General features: G+C 36.4%; 1 protein-coding gene across 1 annotated transcript in view; it reads left to right on the top strand.

Moving 5' to 3' along the window:
• Positions 1-13,151, top strand: part of ABCA12 (ATP binding cassette subfamily A member 12) — a 793,480-nt gene that overhangs the window by 80,430 nt on the left and 699,899 nt on the right. The window contains exons 12-13 of the mRNA XM_044075367.1: positions 4,700-4,815; positions 12,480-12,641. Of these exons, the coding sequence (XP_043931302.1) occupies positions 4,700-4,815; positions 12,480-12,641 (278 nt within the window). The remainder of the gene's footprint in view (positions 1-4,699; positions 4,816-12,479; positions 12,642-13,151) is intronic.

Raw genomic sequence — 13,151 nt, 5'->3', positions numbered from 1 at the left:
ACAGAAAGTGGTATTGTTTGCACTGAAGGGGTGATACTACCCCCTAACTGCTTGTGCCCAAGACAGCAACCCTTTTCACTCCACTTGTGCTATGGCTGTATTTGTAGAATGCAAGATGAATCTTTGAACCATATCTCAATGATGGCACATACCTCACGTTCCTTAAAGACAAGCGTAACCTCTAAGCAACTTAGACTTTTTTATGCTGCATGCATTAATGAGTCATGCCTTCACTTTATTTTCTGTATAAGTTAAGTTTGGAATGTACAAAAGAGATGGGGGTGGAGAAAAACAGTCTATTCACTTACTTAGGCCCTTTTGATAAGATATGTACTCCATCCCTTGTAAATTGTGTCTCGGTCTCCCACATTTCCTCCAAAGTATAATGGTATTGAACCCCCGTTGGAGGATATCATGATCTATGCCAGTTGTTGAAGCTATGTTTTCCACATAGCTACTGCCATTTTCAGTTAAGGAAGTACCCCACTAACTGAAAAGGATTTAGCAGCCTGGGTAAGGGCAGCAACAAGGTCAAACTCAAAATCCGGCCAGCAGACAGTGAAAGGTTGCTGCCACTGTCTGCTGGTCAGATTCTGAGTTTGCATTTTGGAATTATGTGATCTTGCAGATGCCATACCTGCAGAGAAATGTTGGGATAGCAACAAGGCAAGCCGTATTCTTATGCCTCTTGAAGAGAAAGGGCTCGTGAATATTGTTGGTGCTACCATGCACAGCTACAAAGTAAACGTAATTATAAAAGCCTTAGGTATATCTAATGGCCTTAGTGACATCTCTAATCTTAGTTTCATGGAGGGAAGTGATGTCATGATAGATATTTTGCAATGATTTACATGCACCAGCAATGTAATCCTTTTCAAGAAAGATTAACTTCTGTAGCAGACCAGCTTCTTGAATTGTATTTTGGTTTCAGTAAGAAAGCATCACTTCTGTTAAGTGTTTCACCTGCAAAACACAGTAAAGAGCATGAATTTCTTGTAAGTAAAGTCTTTGTTTTGATTTGCTATTTATTTTAACTTTTTTAACCAGTTCATTGTCTGGTCCATACACCTTTCTTTTCAATGAATTATTTATTATGGAATTAATAAATAAGGACATAGGTAACCTACAAACTCTTGACCCAAGCCAGTTCAGGTTTGTCAAGGAAAGATCCTGTTTGACTTCTTCAGAAAGGTTAGAGAAGCAATGAATGTGGGGAAAATCGGTAGACCTCAAATATCTAAAACTTACCTTATTAGGTTTTTGATACCATCCCTCTCTCAGGAATTATTGATAAACTCTCCCAGCTAAATGTGAATCACTGTGTAACTGACTGGATAGCAAACTGGATCCAGGAAATTATGGTAGATATCGTTACTTCCTCCAAACGATGACTCATTAGTAGTGTACCCTATTGCTCAGTGCTTGAGCTACTCCTCTTTGGGATTTACTTTTCTGAGGACAGAGCTAATGTTAAGAGTTTATGATTAACCGAATTTGCAGGGGAATGTAAAGTTAGTGCCATTATAAACTCTCCAGAGAATGCCAAGATCCTATAAGAGAACCTTACACAAACAAATATCTAGTTTCATAAGCATGGACTAAAACTAAATTCCAAAACACTTGAAATAATCTCCTTCAAGCAAGCATAAATTCCTGTGTAACTATCACATTGATAACACACCCTTAAAAAGTAATCCAAGTGTTAAGACCTGGGAATGTATGTTGACAACAAACTGTCCTTTGATCCACATGTATCCACTACTGTAAGAAAAATCTTATTTCATTAGACAGCTTATTAGTGATAGTATGGCATGTAGGTACAGGGATGCAGTCATTCCACAATATTGTAACTTATACATATTTGCCCAAGCACTTAACACAAGCTGAATGACCACAATGCTTTCCTCACCAAGAAAATGAAGGGCTCAAATCATAAAACTAGCACTATCTCAAAGCCTTGTCCCTCTTCTCTTGTATTATACAGGCTATTGAGGGGCTAATGCTGCTTCTTGTATAAAGCCTCAACAGATTCTATTAGTTCAGATCTAGGGCACATCCACAAGTACAATGGTGGCATAAATATCTGCTTAAGATATTCTAATTTCTTTGTCAATATTAATAGGACTTGTGGGAGGGATAGATATGTGTCACAGAGAATACAACTTCTTTAGAATTGTCTTCCTGTCCACATAAAACAAAGTTCTTGCCTTACTGTATTTAAATGTAGTTTGGACAAATAGATAGAAAACTGCATATCCACTCCTGGTTTATCAAACTTATGCTTATGGATAGGGGTAACAGGTAAATGTTCTGCCTGGCTCTGAGTTATTGTACTTAAATTACAATGGCTAAACATATCATTGAAATGCAGGGCTAGGCTTCTAAAGGTTAGGCTACTAAGGGTACTGACTGATCAATAGCTTGTTAAGCCACTATGATCCGATGAACTAAGCCAATTGGCAGTGACTGTGTACAATGATATATTAGTACATTAGAGATTATTGTTACATATACCATACAAATTCAGTAGAATGAAGTCCTGAACATTAGACATAATTGTTACAAATACATTAAGCAAACAATTGAAACAAATCTCTTTAAGGCAAAGAGAAAATATTCAAGGTTTTCTTGGAAAAAAAAAAAAAGACTTGAACAGCCTCTGCCATAGAATGGACTGTCTTGTGGGAAAAGTACGCTTCCCTGTTTTTCTACCCATGCACATTACTCCTGTTGTGTTATAGATGCAATGGGCATGGTGAAAATTTGATTTCAAAATTCCATCACTCCTTTTCAATTGGCTCTTATTAATGATTCCTTTTTGAGAAGGTACTCCCATTACTTAATTAAATTAATTTACCTTCTCAATGTGTTTCATGCACCCAGAACACTGACTGCCCGTGGAAAGCTACAGGTGTAAGTAAAATCCTCAAGCAGTGAAGTAAACATTTTTTTTTAATTTATTGATTAAGTTCATCACTCTAGCAGCTTCTTCCCTCATGCTGACACTCTAATCAATGCTTCTTTGCATTTAAAACAGTTTACACTATATGTATAACCTAGGGTACAATTTTCATGGTAAGTATCTGTGTTTGATATTTTGAATGAGTTTTAGTCTATTAGCTTTTGGGCATGGATATATGAATAATGTAATCTCCCTGTAGCTTGCTAATACAATTCATCCTCTCTATCCTAATTCCATGTATTTCACTCCCTGATCAGATAGTCTAGGGAATACCTGATCCCACCACCTGCAATCTTCTTGCATTTCAACTCCTTAGAAAATGCCTAAATTGCTTTATGTTAATGGACAAATTCATTTTAATTAGAGGCAAATTATTCCATGTATGAGAGATGCATATATTTACTTATAACTAGAGGCAAAGCACTATTCACACACCCAAAAAAAGTGGTCAGAAAGCACCCCTCTACCTTTAGCATAACCTAATCTGTGGTATTAACTTGTTCACTCCCCTCCAAAACCTCAACTTCTGTTGGACATGTCCCTCAAGTCATTACACCACACACACAGTCAATGGGCAGAAGCCCCAAAAAACAAGTTAACGCCTCAGCTGCAAAATCTATCCTTAAAACCAAAACCAAGCATATTAGAAAAACCTTCATATTTAGTGACTCTGTGATTTGCTACACTGTTTCTATAGTCATAAAACCGGATAAGAAAAGAGTCATAGTGTTATACTTCCCTAGAATAAAAAATAGAGTCATAATTATGGCCAGTGAATGTAACCATTTTTCCCATAGTGATTGTAACAACAAATTGAGATAGCTAATACATTGACATCCAGATATGAAATAAAATTGAGACCACATTGGAGAACCCATCGATTCTTCCTTCCTGTTAAATGACTACCTCTGTCCTCAGTAAAGTCAGAAAGACCAGTTTCATGGGATCTCATACTGCCAGGATTGTGTCTCTTTTTAAGCCATGAAAATACCCACAACTATTTGACCTTCTATTTCCTTGCAAAACTAGTGGTCTCTACAACAACCCACAATAGGAAACTAAATGAAAGGGGTCTAACTTGTACAGTTAAGGAATATATTACTTCCTTACATTTATAACAGCTTTAAAATATGGCATATTAGCCATGGTCCACTGTGTATAAACATATGTGATTACTGTCCTATATCAGACTGGGCTGTGACCCTGGAGGTCTGTACTAGTAACCACTCATTTCTGAAAAGGCAACATATTTTATGTATCTACAGAGATTCTTGTTGGTATTATTGTTTAGCTACACATTACTGGGCCACTTAACATAAATGCTTTCTGCCTTTGTCCAATATTAACCATGCGATCACATGGAAAAGTATTCAAGACTTTAATTTTTGTATGTTTATTTATATTAAACATTTAAAAAGGAAGGGAAAGAAGTGGCAAAAACATATTTTTACATAATTTTGAGACTCCAAACAACAGAAGGGCAGGAGCTGCGATGTGACAAGCAAAGAAAGAGTTCAGTCTTTAACTGTCATGCTATCAGGTACAGTAGATATTAATATATAAGTGATTTCTAATCAGAAAGTGTGCAGTGCCTCTAGGCAGCAAGAACAAGTAAAATAAAATAAGTACATGGACAGACAAATAAATGAATAGAACACTTCTAATAAAAAAATAAAATAATTTCTCAGCACTTAAACTGTGGTAATAAACTGGATGTCTTTCCCTTTTTCATAACAGCACAATTGCAACATTTGAAGAATGTCACAGAGGAACTGTTCACAATGCTGAAAGATGGCTCAGCAGTAGATGAAATATTCAAAGGAATAACCCAAACTCTAGACATTGTCATCATGGTAAGGATACAAGACTTAATGTCATTACTATGACCTTTTGGGAAATTGTTTTAAATTATCTTGCGTTAACTTATGTGAAACATATCAGCAAACATCTTGACATGCTTTTCTTATTAGTGCACTATCCTGGTTAAATGTTAAACAAACAGAAGATTTTTCTTACTGCAACTGGTCATCCTCAGGCCACAGTGTATGATTATGTCTATTATATATATTATAAATAACATTTTATATATTTATATATGTTCAGTTAGTGAACCACGTTAGGTGTCAAGGTGAGAGGGGAATTCAGCAGCTCTTGCCAGGTCTCTGTCTCTCAGATGGACTGTATGGGTTTGTACCTGTTTGGCTATTAGGCTCTATTGAAGGTAAGTGCGCAATCTTAGGCAGAAGAAATTAAGGAGGATGCTTATGATCTTCTGCAATGGAGGATGTACACATGTAATCACATGCATGAAACACATTCATGTTACTCCATGTCACATGTGGGGGTGTACGTTATTAGCAGGCCCAACAAAAAGATTTGCTGACCTCAGTATAGTGTGCTGCTGTAGCAAAATATTTCTGTCTTCCTTGCATCATTGTTTGGACAATGAAAAGGGACATTAGGACATAGTTAACAGTAAATGATTTACGAGATGTAATGAAAACATAATTGCAAGAAAGTTAGCTGTGGTGCATAGAATTTTCACTTAAAAGTAATAAGTTCATGGAAATATGAATTCATATTCTATTTTGTCTTTGAAGAAAACCAGCATTGTAATACTAAAATAAATTATAGTCATCAAGGCTTTATTGTACTGACTCTCATACAAAAATATTGTTATCCACTGTCTATTCATGTCTGAAGAAGCATTCAGTGTGAATGCAAAAGAGCTTACTTATTATACTGTTTTTAATTTTGGAATAAATGTTTTTTCTTCAACTTCCTGCCTTTTGGTGCTGTCACAAAGGTTTTTTTACCAGTAGATTATACTTGCTTTTTCGTTGAGGCACTTTATCCTGTGTCAGTTTTTGGTTTTAAAGTTATGGTCACAAATCCTCTACCTGGTCCAGTTAACTTCCAAGGAAATGTATTCAATGTCCAAAGAGGCTATCCTGTTACTGTACTCTTTCCTTATCAGACCGATTGCTGAGTACAATGCTCCCTTTGGTATGTATAGATCAAAGCATATTACTCAACTAGAAATGACCCAAAGATAACTGACCAAGAAAATCAAAGGTCTTAAATATTTCAGCTATCCTGATAGATAAGCACAACGCTCACTAAACCCAATAGCCTGTAGGCTGCTCTGAGTTAACCTGCATCTCACGTTTTGAGCCATGAAAGATCCAGAATGATTTGATCTATTTCCTTGCAAAACTAATGGTCTCAACAACAACCCACAACAGGGAAATAAGTCTACAACCGCAAACAAGCAGGACTCACTGGAGAACTGGAGAGACTGGTTCCTAGTTTAGTCTATTCCCAGTTTATGGATTAAGTTATCACTACAGATCAAACAAAGTACTACATTGGCTAACATGAACTCCAGTCTTGATGACTGGATGGGTACACAGTTTGCTCAGTTTGAGAGGTAAGCACTATCAAGCATTTGAAAAATGCAGCCTGAATTTTTAAATGTCTACTTAAAGGTATGTATGGCTAGTGTCTTATAGTTCTCATGATCACATGTATTGTTCTTATGTTCTTATATTTCTATAAGTATTACCGACTTGCTCACTAAAAATGAAATGTCCAATATTCCAAATACAATGAAATGATAGCCATGGCATAAAAACATAAACATGAAAATTGAGGTTACAGTAAAAGACACTAGTGACCTTATATTACTGGATGCAGAATAACTCGCTTTTGTTAGAATGTCCTTCATATTTAATTGATTTATTTAATTTAATATTTAGTTTTTGAAGAGCTAACATTAGCACTGGATGAGGACCTATCCACACTTACTGTGTATGTAGATCATCAGTTTGACACTAAATCACATAATGCATCATATAGCCAATTTATAATCCAGTGCATAACATAGGAGTTTATTATATTTTTTTCTAATATTTTAGCAGTACTAGCATAGGGAATAGTGTCAAAAACCTTGGCCAGATCAAGATTAGCAGTGTGCACTGAGTGACCACTGTCCACAGCTTCTATAACCTTTTTAAAGAAGCTTACTAGGTTCAGTTGACAGGATCTACCCTTCAGAAAACTAAATTGCTTGAGATCTAGAAGTGTTAAGTTGCCTGAGTCTGTATGAATGAGATCTGCTATGATACAGTCTGTGGATTTGCATATAAGGCTGGTGAGGCTGGTGGATCTATAATTGCCTGGATCTGTAGAGGGGCCAACATTAAGCAGGATAGTCACACGGGCTAATTTCTAGAATCAGGCCCAAACCCTGTGAACAGACAAAGGTTAAAAGGTATAAAAGGCTCAGATAGTACATATTCAGTACTGATAAAAGTGCAGTCTGGTATTTTGTCTGGTCCCATGGAAATATTACTTATAATCCTTGACAGGGATTTTAAGATTTCTTGAGAGGTGATTTCAGACACAACAACATTTTCAGGAATACTGGGGGCAACAATGTATGTAGGTTTGGTAACGTTAGTACTAAATTTGTATGCTAATGTATTGACTATATGGTTGGGACTGGAGTATGTGATAATATTATAGAAGAGATCTACGCATTGCTGAACTTTATTCCTTAATTTCCTGACATAACTGAAGAAAGATTTGTAGTGTGCTTGTAACAAACTTAAGCTTGTACTCTGCTTTATATTTCATAATGGTACTGAAGTTCCTTGCTGGCATGTTTCAGTGTGGCCTTCAGATAAGGGGTAGGGGATTTTTTACAACCTTTCATTATTTCCCATCTTGTATTGTACAGTTTATTAATAAAAGAGTTCTACAAGAGAGAATAAGGATGTGGAACAAAGGGTTTCTCTTATGTATGTGTGTATTTGTTTCGTTCGTCTGTTTGCTCATTTGTTAATCTACTGAGTAATTTGTTTGATGATGTTTTCTGCTATGACCTTGGCCAAAAGGCACAATAGTTATTCATAAGATATTGATTTGAACATTCACCATATATTCTTAATGTCAAATATTACATATGAGCTATCAAGGATAGTACACAGGCATACATTCACATCAAGTAAACCATACAATCTGCAATTTATTATATACCACTCATAGGATCATAGGAAATTACTAGGCTATTGGCCTTGAGGCCCTTATAAGCCTAGCCAAGAGTTTAGCCCATGCATAGACAAATCAGCACCCATGCCTCTGTCCATCTGGGACACGGATGACATCCTAGGGATGTATTTTCTATTTCCCACCCAGTTATCCAGGTTGTGCTAAAATACTAAGCACTTGTCCAATATGATAAATCAAAAATATTCATGAAATAAACAATGGAAGAGGTTTATGGCTGATACAAATATTAAAACAATATATTTGCCCTACAGCTTATGCAGATTGTGCAGTGAATAGTCATTAGTATCTTAAAATATGTACATTGATAGATAGAAAAGTCAACATGCTCATTGTAAAGCTAACATTATCAATGACAAATAGTCTGGAGCATTTGAAACAGAAAAAGAACACATATCCATACAGCTGTGGCTATTAAAAGCAAAAGCTACAGTCACCAAGTTCTCTGTTTTGTTAACTGGAGATAAGAAATGTACAAAAGAAAAGAGCAAAAGAAGACTTTCACCCTCCCCAAAGACATATAAACTGGAAAAAAAACAGAAAATAGTATTAACATGCTTTGAAAAATGGTTTAAATTCATAAATGATGTCAGAAGTCTAGGCACATCCTTATGTAAAAAGCAAGAAGCATGCTCACTCCTGAGATCCTAAAGAAAACAAATAGTAGCAGAAAGTGGATTTACTTTAATTAACTATGCAGGTATCTACATCTATATATTGCATGCTATCCTGAACTGCTCAAGAGGAGCTTTACTTGCTTATAAAGGAAAACCATGCCTTACTTCAGCATACATCTCAACCTAGTCTGAAACCATAGCACGCAAGGTACAAAATCAGCTCTCCTGCAAACAGCATTTTTCTATTGAACCCCATCACAAATAGCTACATTCTCAACTTCCATCAAAAATATATCATTTGGATAGTAGTCACGATATAGAAGGGAAGTCCTTTACATAACGTTGATGCTGTTGACCCACCAGACAGTTAAAAGCCCCTCCCCCTTTGATGGCAGTGAAGGTACTCATTACTATTCTCTCAATCTCTCTCTGTTTTTTATATTATACTATCATTAGAGACCCCACAGATAATCCAAATGCATACATATAATTAAAATATAAAGGCAAAACAAGAACTAGGAAGTGAAGTGGTAGTATCCTAATTAAGGAATATTTAAACAAAATATATGCGCATAAAACTACAAGGTAGATAATATTTATTTAACATCTTTTTTTTTATATGCCAAGTTTTAAGTTTTGTAAACATGTAAGCATAGACAAGTCAAGGTTGAAGATGTCTAAATGTCCAAACAAAAGACAGACAAAACTTCCTTAGTTTACAATACTAGATCCTTGTCATAGAGTCCCAGTGCTCCACCATTGAATTTCTGTATAGTGGAGAAGCTCTAGCCAATCTGTGGATCACTAACTTTCCAGCTTTCTCAATGGCTAAGTCACTAGTAGATCTGCACCAGCTTAGATAAGGAATAATGGTTGACCAAGCTGAGTGAAAACCTGGAAATGTAGGTTTGAATGATGAAGAATGTAATATACAAGTTGGCACTTATGGATGAAGCTCAAATCATTACCCCCCCCCCACACACACACACACACACAAATGTATTATCAGAAATTCAACACAGGACAGACAAGAGATGTCCCCAACTCATTAAAACATTCCTTTCCAGAAAACATCATGGCTGAGGTGATAGAATACTTGGTTTAACCTGCTTGAATGAATTCCTGTTCTCTGTAAAGCTTGCACCACAACTGAATGCCCCAAAATGATAATTCTCTTTACCAAAATGAAATGCATATAATAGAATAACTGTATGTATAAGTTGGTATGTATTTCAGATATGCATTAGCGGACCACTTGTCCTATCTTTTCAGGACTTCAGTGGACTGACCTTGAAAAGCTATGTTAGAGCCCCTCCCTAAAGAACGTGATGAATAACCAACTGCAGTAATGCCAGCTGCTTAAGTGCTATGCACACGAGAGTGTCTAGATCCCTGGATATTTGCAAGCCATCAAAAAAGGTAAAATCTAAGCTATCCAGTTAATGGAGGAAGATAAAGCTCAGAGTAGGACTCCACTCCACTGATCAAAGCAGAATGTCATTGATGTGATCCAAGCAAATGTACTGCTCAATGCCCCACTGGTTTGTTTTAGGCTCCTGGATTCAAATTTAAAATGGTTTGTTGGTAAATGCTACAACCCTCCATCTTAGCATTCCCAATAACTCACTAATTTTGAAAGTACCTGAATAATCCAGGTAAAAAAATGGATCAGGTAACAAAATAAACGTAAGATGCTGTAACATGTAAAGCCAAGAGAACCAACTTTAACAGAGAACCATTAATAGGGACACCCATCCACTTGGTGGACTCCTAATCTAACCTAACCTTTGACAGCCCAATACAGAATCCTGTGCCTGGTAATGTCTTTCATGTGGAAGACTCTAGAAAATCACCTTATTGAAGCTAAACTGACACAAACAATGAAGGGAGTGAAACCCACAGAAGAACAGTAGCCTAAATACTCCAAGTAAGTGAAAGAACAAACCTTATCTTCATAATGTAATGATTTGCAAATTTGCAGTAAGTGTCTTAAAGCTGAACTCTAAGCCTTATTTGTGCTATATGACCAAGAATTCCAAAACTGTAAGCTGGTCACTCTTCTCCAATTAACCAAAGTACCGGAGGCTGCATAGGAGTGGCTACCCTGACTGGGAGGCAGTTGTTTGAATCTTTCTACCAGTAAATGAGACTCAGAAAGAGCCAGAACATTTTGCTTGCTAATAATATGCTCTGCAGTGAGAGAGAGGTTAGTTCTCAAACTCAGCAATACAAGCAACCTTAAAACAGACTTCACCCAAAAGGATCTGGAGGATTTCTTAAGAAAAACTTTCATTACCACCTCATTGTCTGACCTGAAGATAATTCTTTTGTTCTTGAGTGGCTCCTGATAAATGAAAATTAACACCCAAGTGGGCATGATCTCTAAAAAGGTGGTGTCTTGTTTTTTACTATCTGACCAAGCAGAAAGGCATGCAAGTGAGAACCAAATGCCATCAAAATAAGACCCCATGCCATGAGCAGCAGAAGAATCAATGAATAACTGCAGACCTTCATTAGAAAACCACTGATCCTGCAAAAAAGTGCAGCCATTAAAATGCAGGAAATCAAGCAAGTATTGAAATCTGTTGCAGTTTGCAGTAATATATTATAAGGGGAAGGGCTGCGTTCCTTTTTTGTACCTGGGTTCTCTAGAGAATTAACTGAATACCAGAATTTTGGGGAGATTAACTTTGTTGTTGGACTGGAGGAGTGGACATAGTTTCTTGCCAAGGTTAACTTGTTTTTTTTTACTTGTTAGCAGACTTGCCTAAAGGTTTGAAGGTTATTAGTTGTTCTGTTGTTTTGCCAGTCTTTCCATGCTTTGTCTCTACTGTGCATAAGCTTTTTAGTTTCTCTTGAAAGTCAAGGGAAGTGGTTAGAGTACTATTGTACAGAGGAGCAAAGCTATTTGGAGTGTTTAGGAATATGGTGTTGAAATGTATGACGACATCATTGAAAGGGAAGCATAATCCATGTTGATGGCTTTTAAAATGCCAGTGGGTATCTATTGGTTGAATTTTGACAGATTACTTGTAGTTTTACATTGGTGAGACAGGTCTATATTAAATATTCGAACGCTTAAACGTTCGAATCACTACCAAGATCGAACTTTAGTGATCAAACGCTTAAATGTTCGAATATTTAAAAAAAAATTAAAAAAGAAAAAAACGAAATCTAAAGTGTTTAAGAAGGCGGGCAAGCCCCCCCTGCACCCCCCACACCCCCCACTACTTAAATATACCAACTCCAAGACAGCACTTCAGTGCACTACAGTGGAGAAATGGAAAATTTTAATTTCCTACACTGTAGTGTGATCTCGCAGTTGGTATATTTAAGTAGTGGGCAGTGTGTGGGGGGCAGGGGGGCTTGCCCCCCTGCTTACACCCTTTAGTTTTTCTTTTTTTTTGTTTTATTTATTTTTTTAAAATATTCGAACATTTAAGTGTTCGATCACTAAAGTTTGATCTTTAATGATTCAAACGTTTAAGTGTTAGAATATTTAATATAGACCCAGCTCATCTTGGATTAACTGCACCTGGTGTCACTGCTTTAACCTGATGTACACTACTGTGAGTTTAGAAAGACATTTCAACTTCAGATTTAGTTATTTATTTTTGTACTTGTTAACTAGGTTGGTTTACTGGTTTAGTGACCTTTTTCAGCAGTAACTCAGACAACAGGCAGCATTATCATTGCAGTATTTTAAATACATACCACATTACTGGCAAACGCTAGAAGTACAACAGGTTTTCTAAACAGCTGTTTTATATAGTACAGAAATGCAGAAAAACTTGTTTTGGTAATTGCTGGCATTTGCTTTGTTTTTACAGCATTGGTTACAGAACAATACCATGTCTATCAGTAACTTCTCAAGTCTGTGGGATGGAGTCCTAAGCAAGGTTACTAAAGGCTACATGAATTTAAGTACCTTAATGTGTAATGAGTGCATTATAAGCCACATAATGGAAGTCGAAAAATCAGTTAAAAGCAAGGTGAGAGTTCAATTCTTTTCTCTATTCTTCAATGTTTTTATTCCACTCATGCTATCACTTCTCTATGTGCTATTTATGTGAAATTATTTTAGCATATCGTTGTTGCAAAAAATGAGGTGGAAGTAAAAACTATGCCCATACCTTATGCTTCCCACACAGTTCGAGGTTCCAGGCCTGAAGAAATCCTGTGAACTGCATCAGTCATAATGCAGTTTATCCTACTTACAGAAGTATTTTCTATCTTTTGATAATTTGTGCTGATAAGTGAATGCCAGTGATGTAATATTGCTGCATGTTTGTGATACCTAACAACTGATCTGACTTTAAGAAGTGTTTAAACAAAATATTCATTAGGCAGCCTGTGTCCTCCTACCTAATGCTTTATCTTGGAAAGATGTATTAACAAGGTATGTGACGTATGTGGCATCAGCTATTAAAATACAGGTATAAGATGTGGATGGGGTACAGAACACATCTGTTACAACATATAACAGGTGAAGGGTGTAACAG

Source organism: Protopterus annectens, chromosome 6.part1, assembly GCF_019279795.1.
Source record: "Protopterus annectens isolate FY-2018-M chromosome 6.part1, PAN1.0, whole genome shotgun sequence".
Lineage (NCBI taxonomy): Eukaryota > Metazoa > Chordata > Ceratodontiformes > Protopteridae > Protopterus > Protopterus annectens.
The sequence above is the reverse complement of the archived record's forward strand: the minus strand, read 5'-3'. Positions and strand labels throughout refer to the sequence as shown.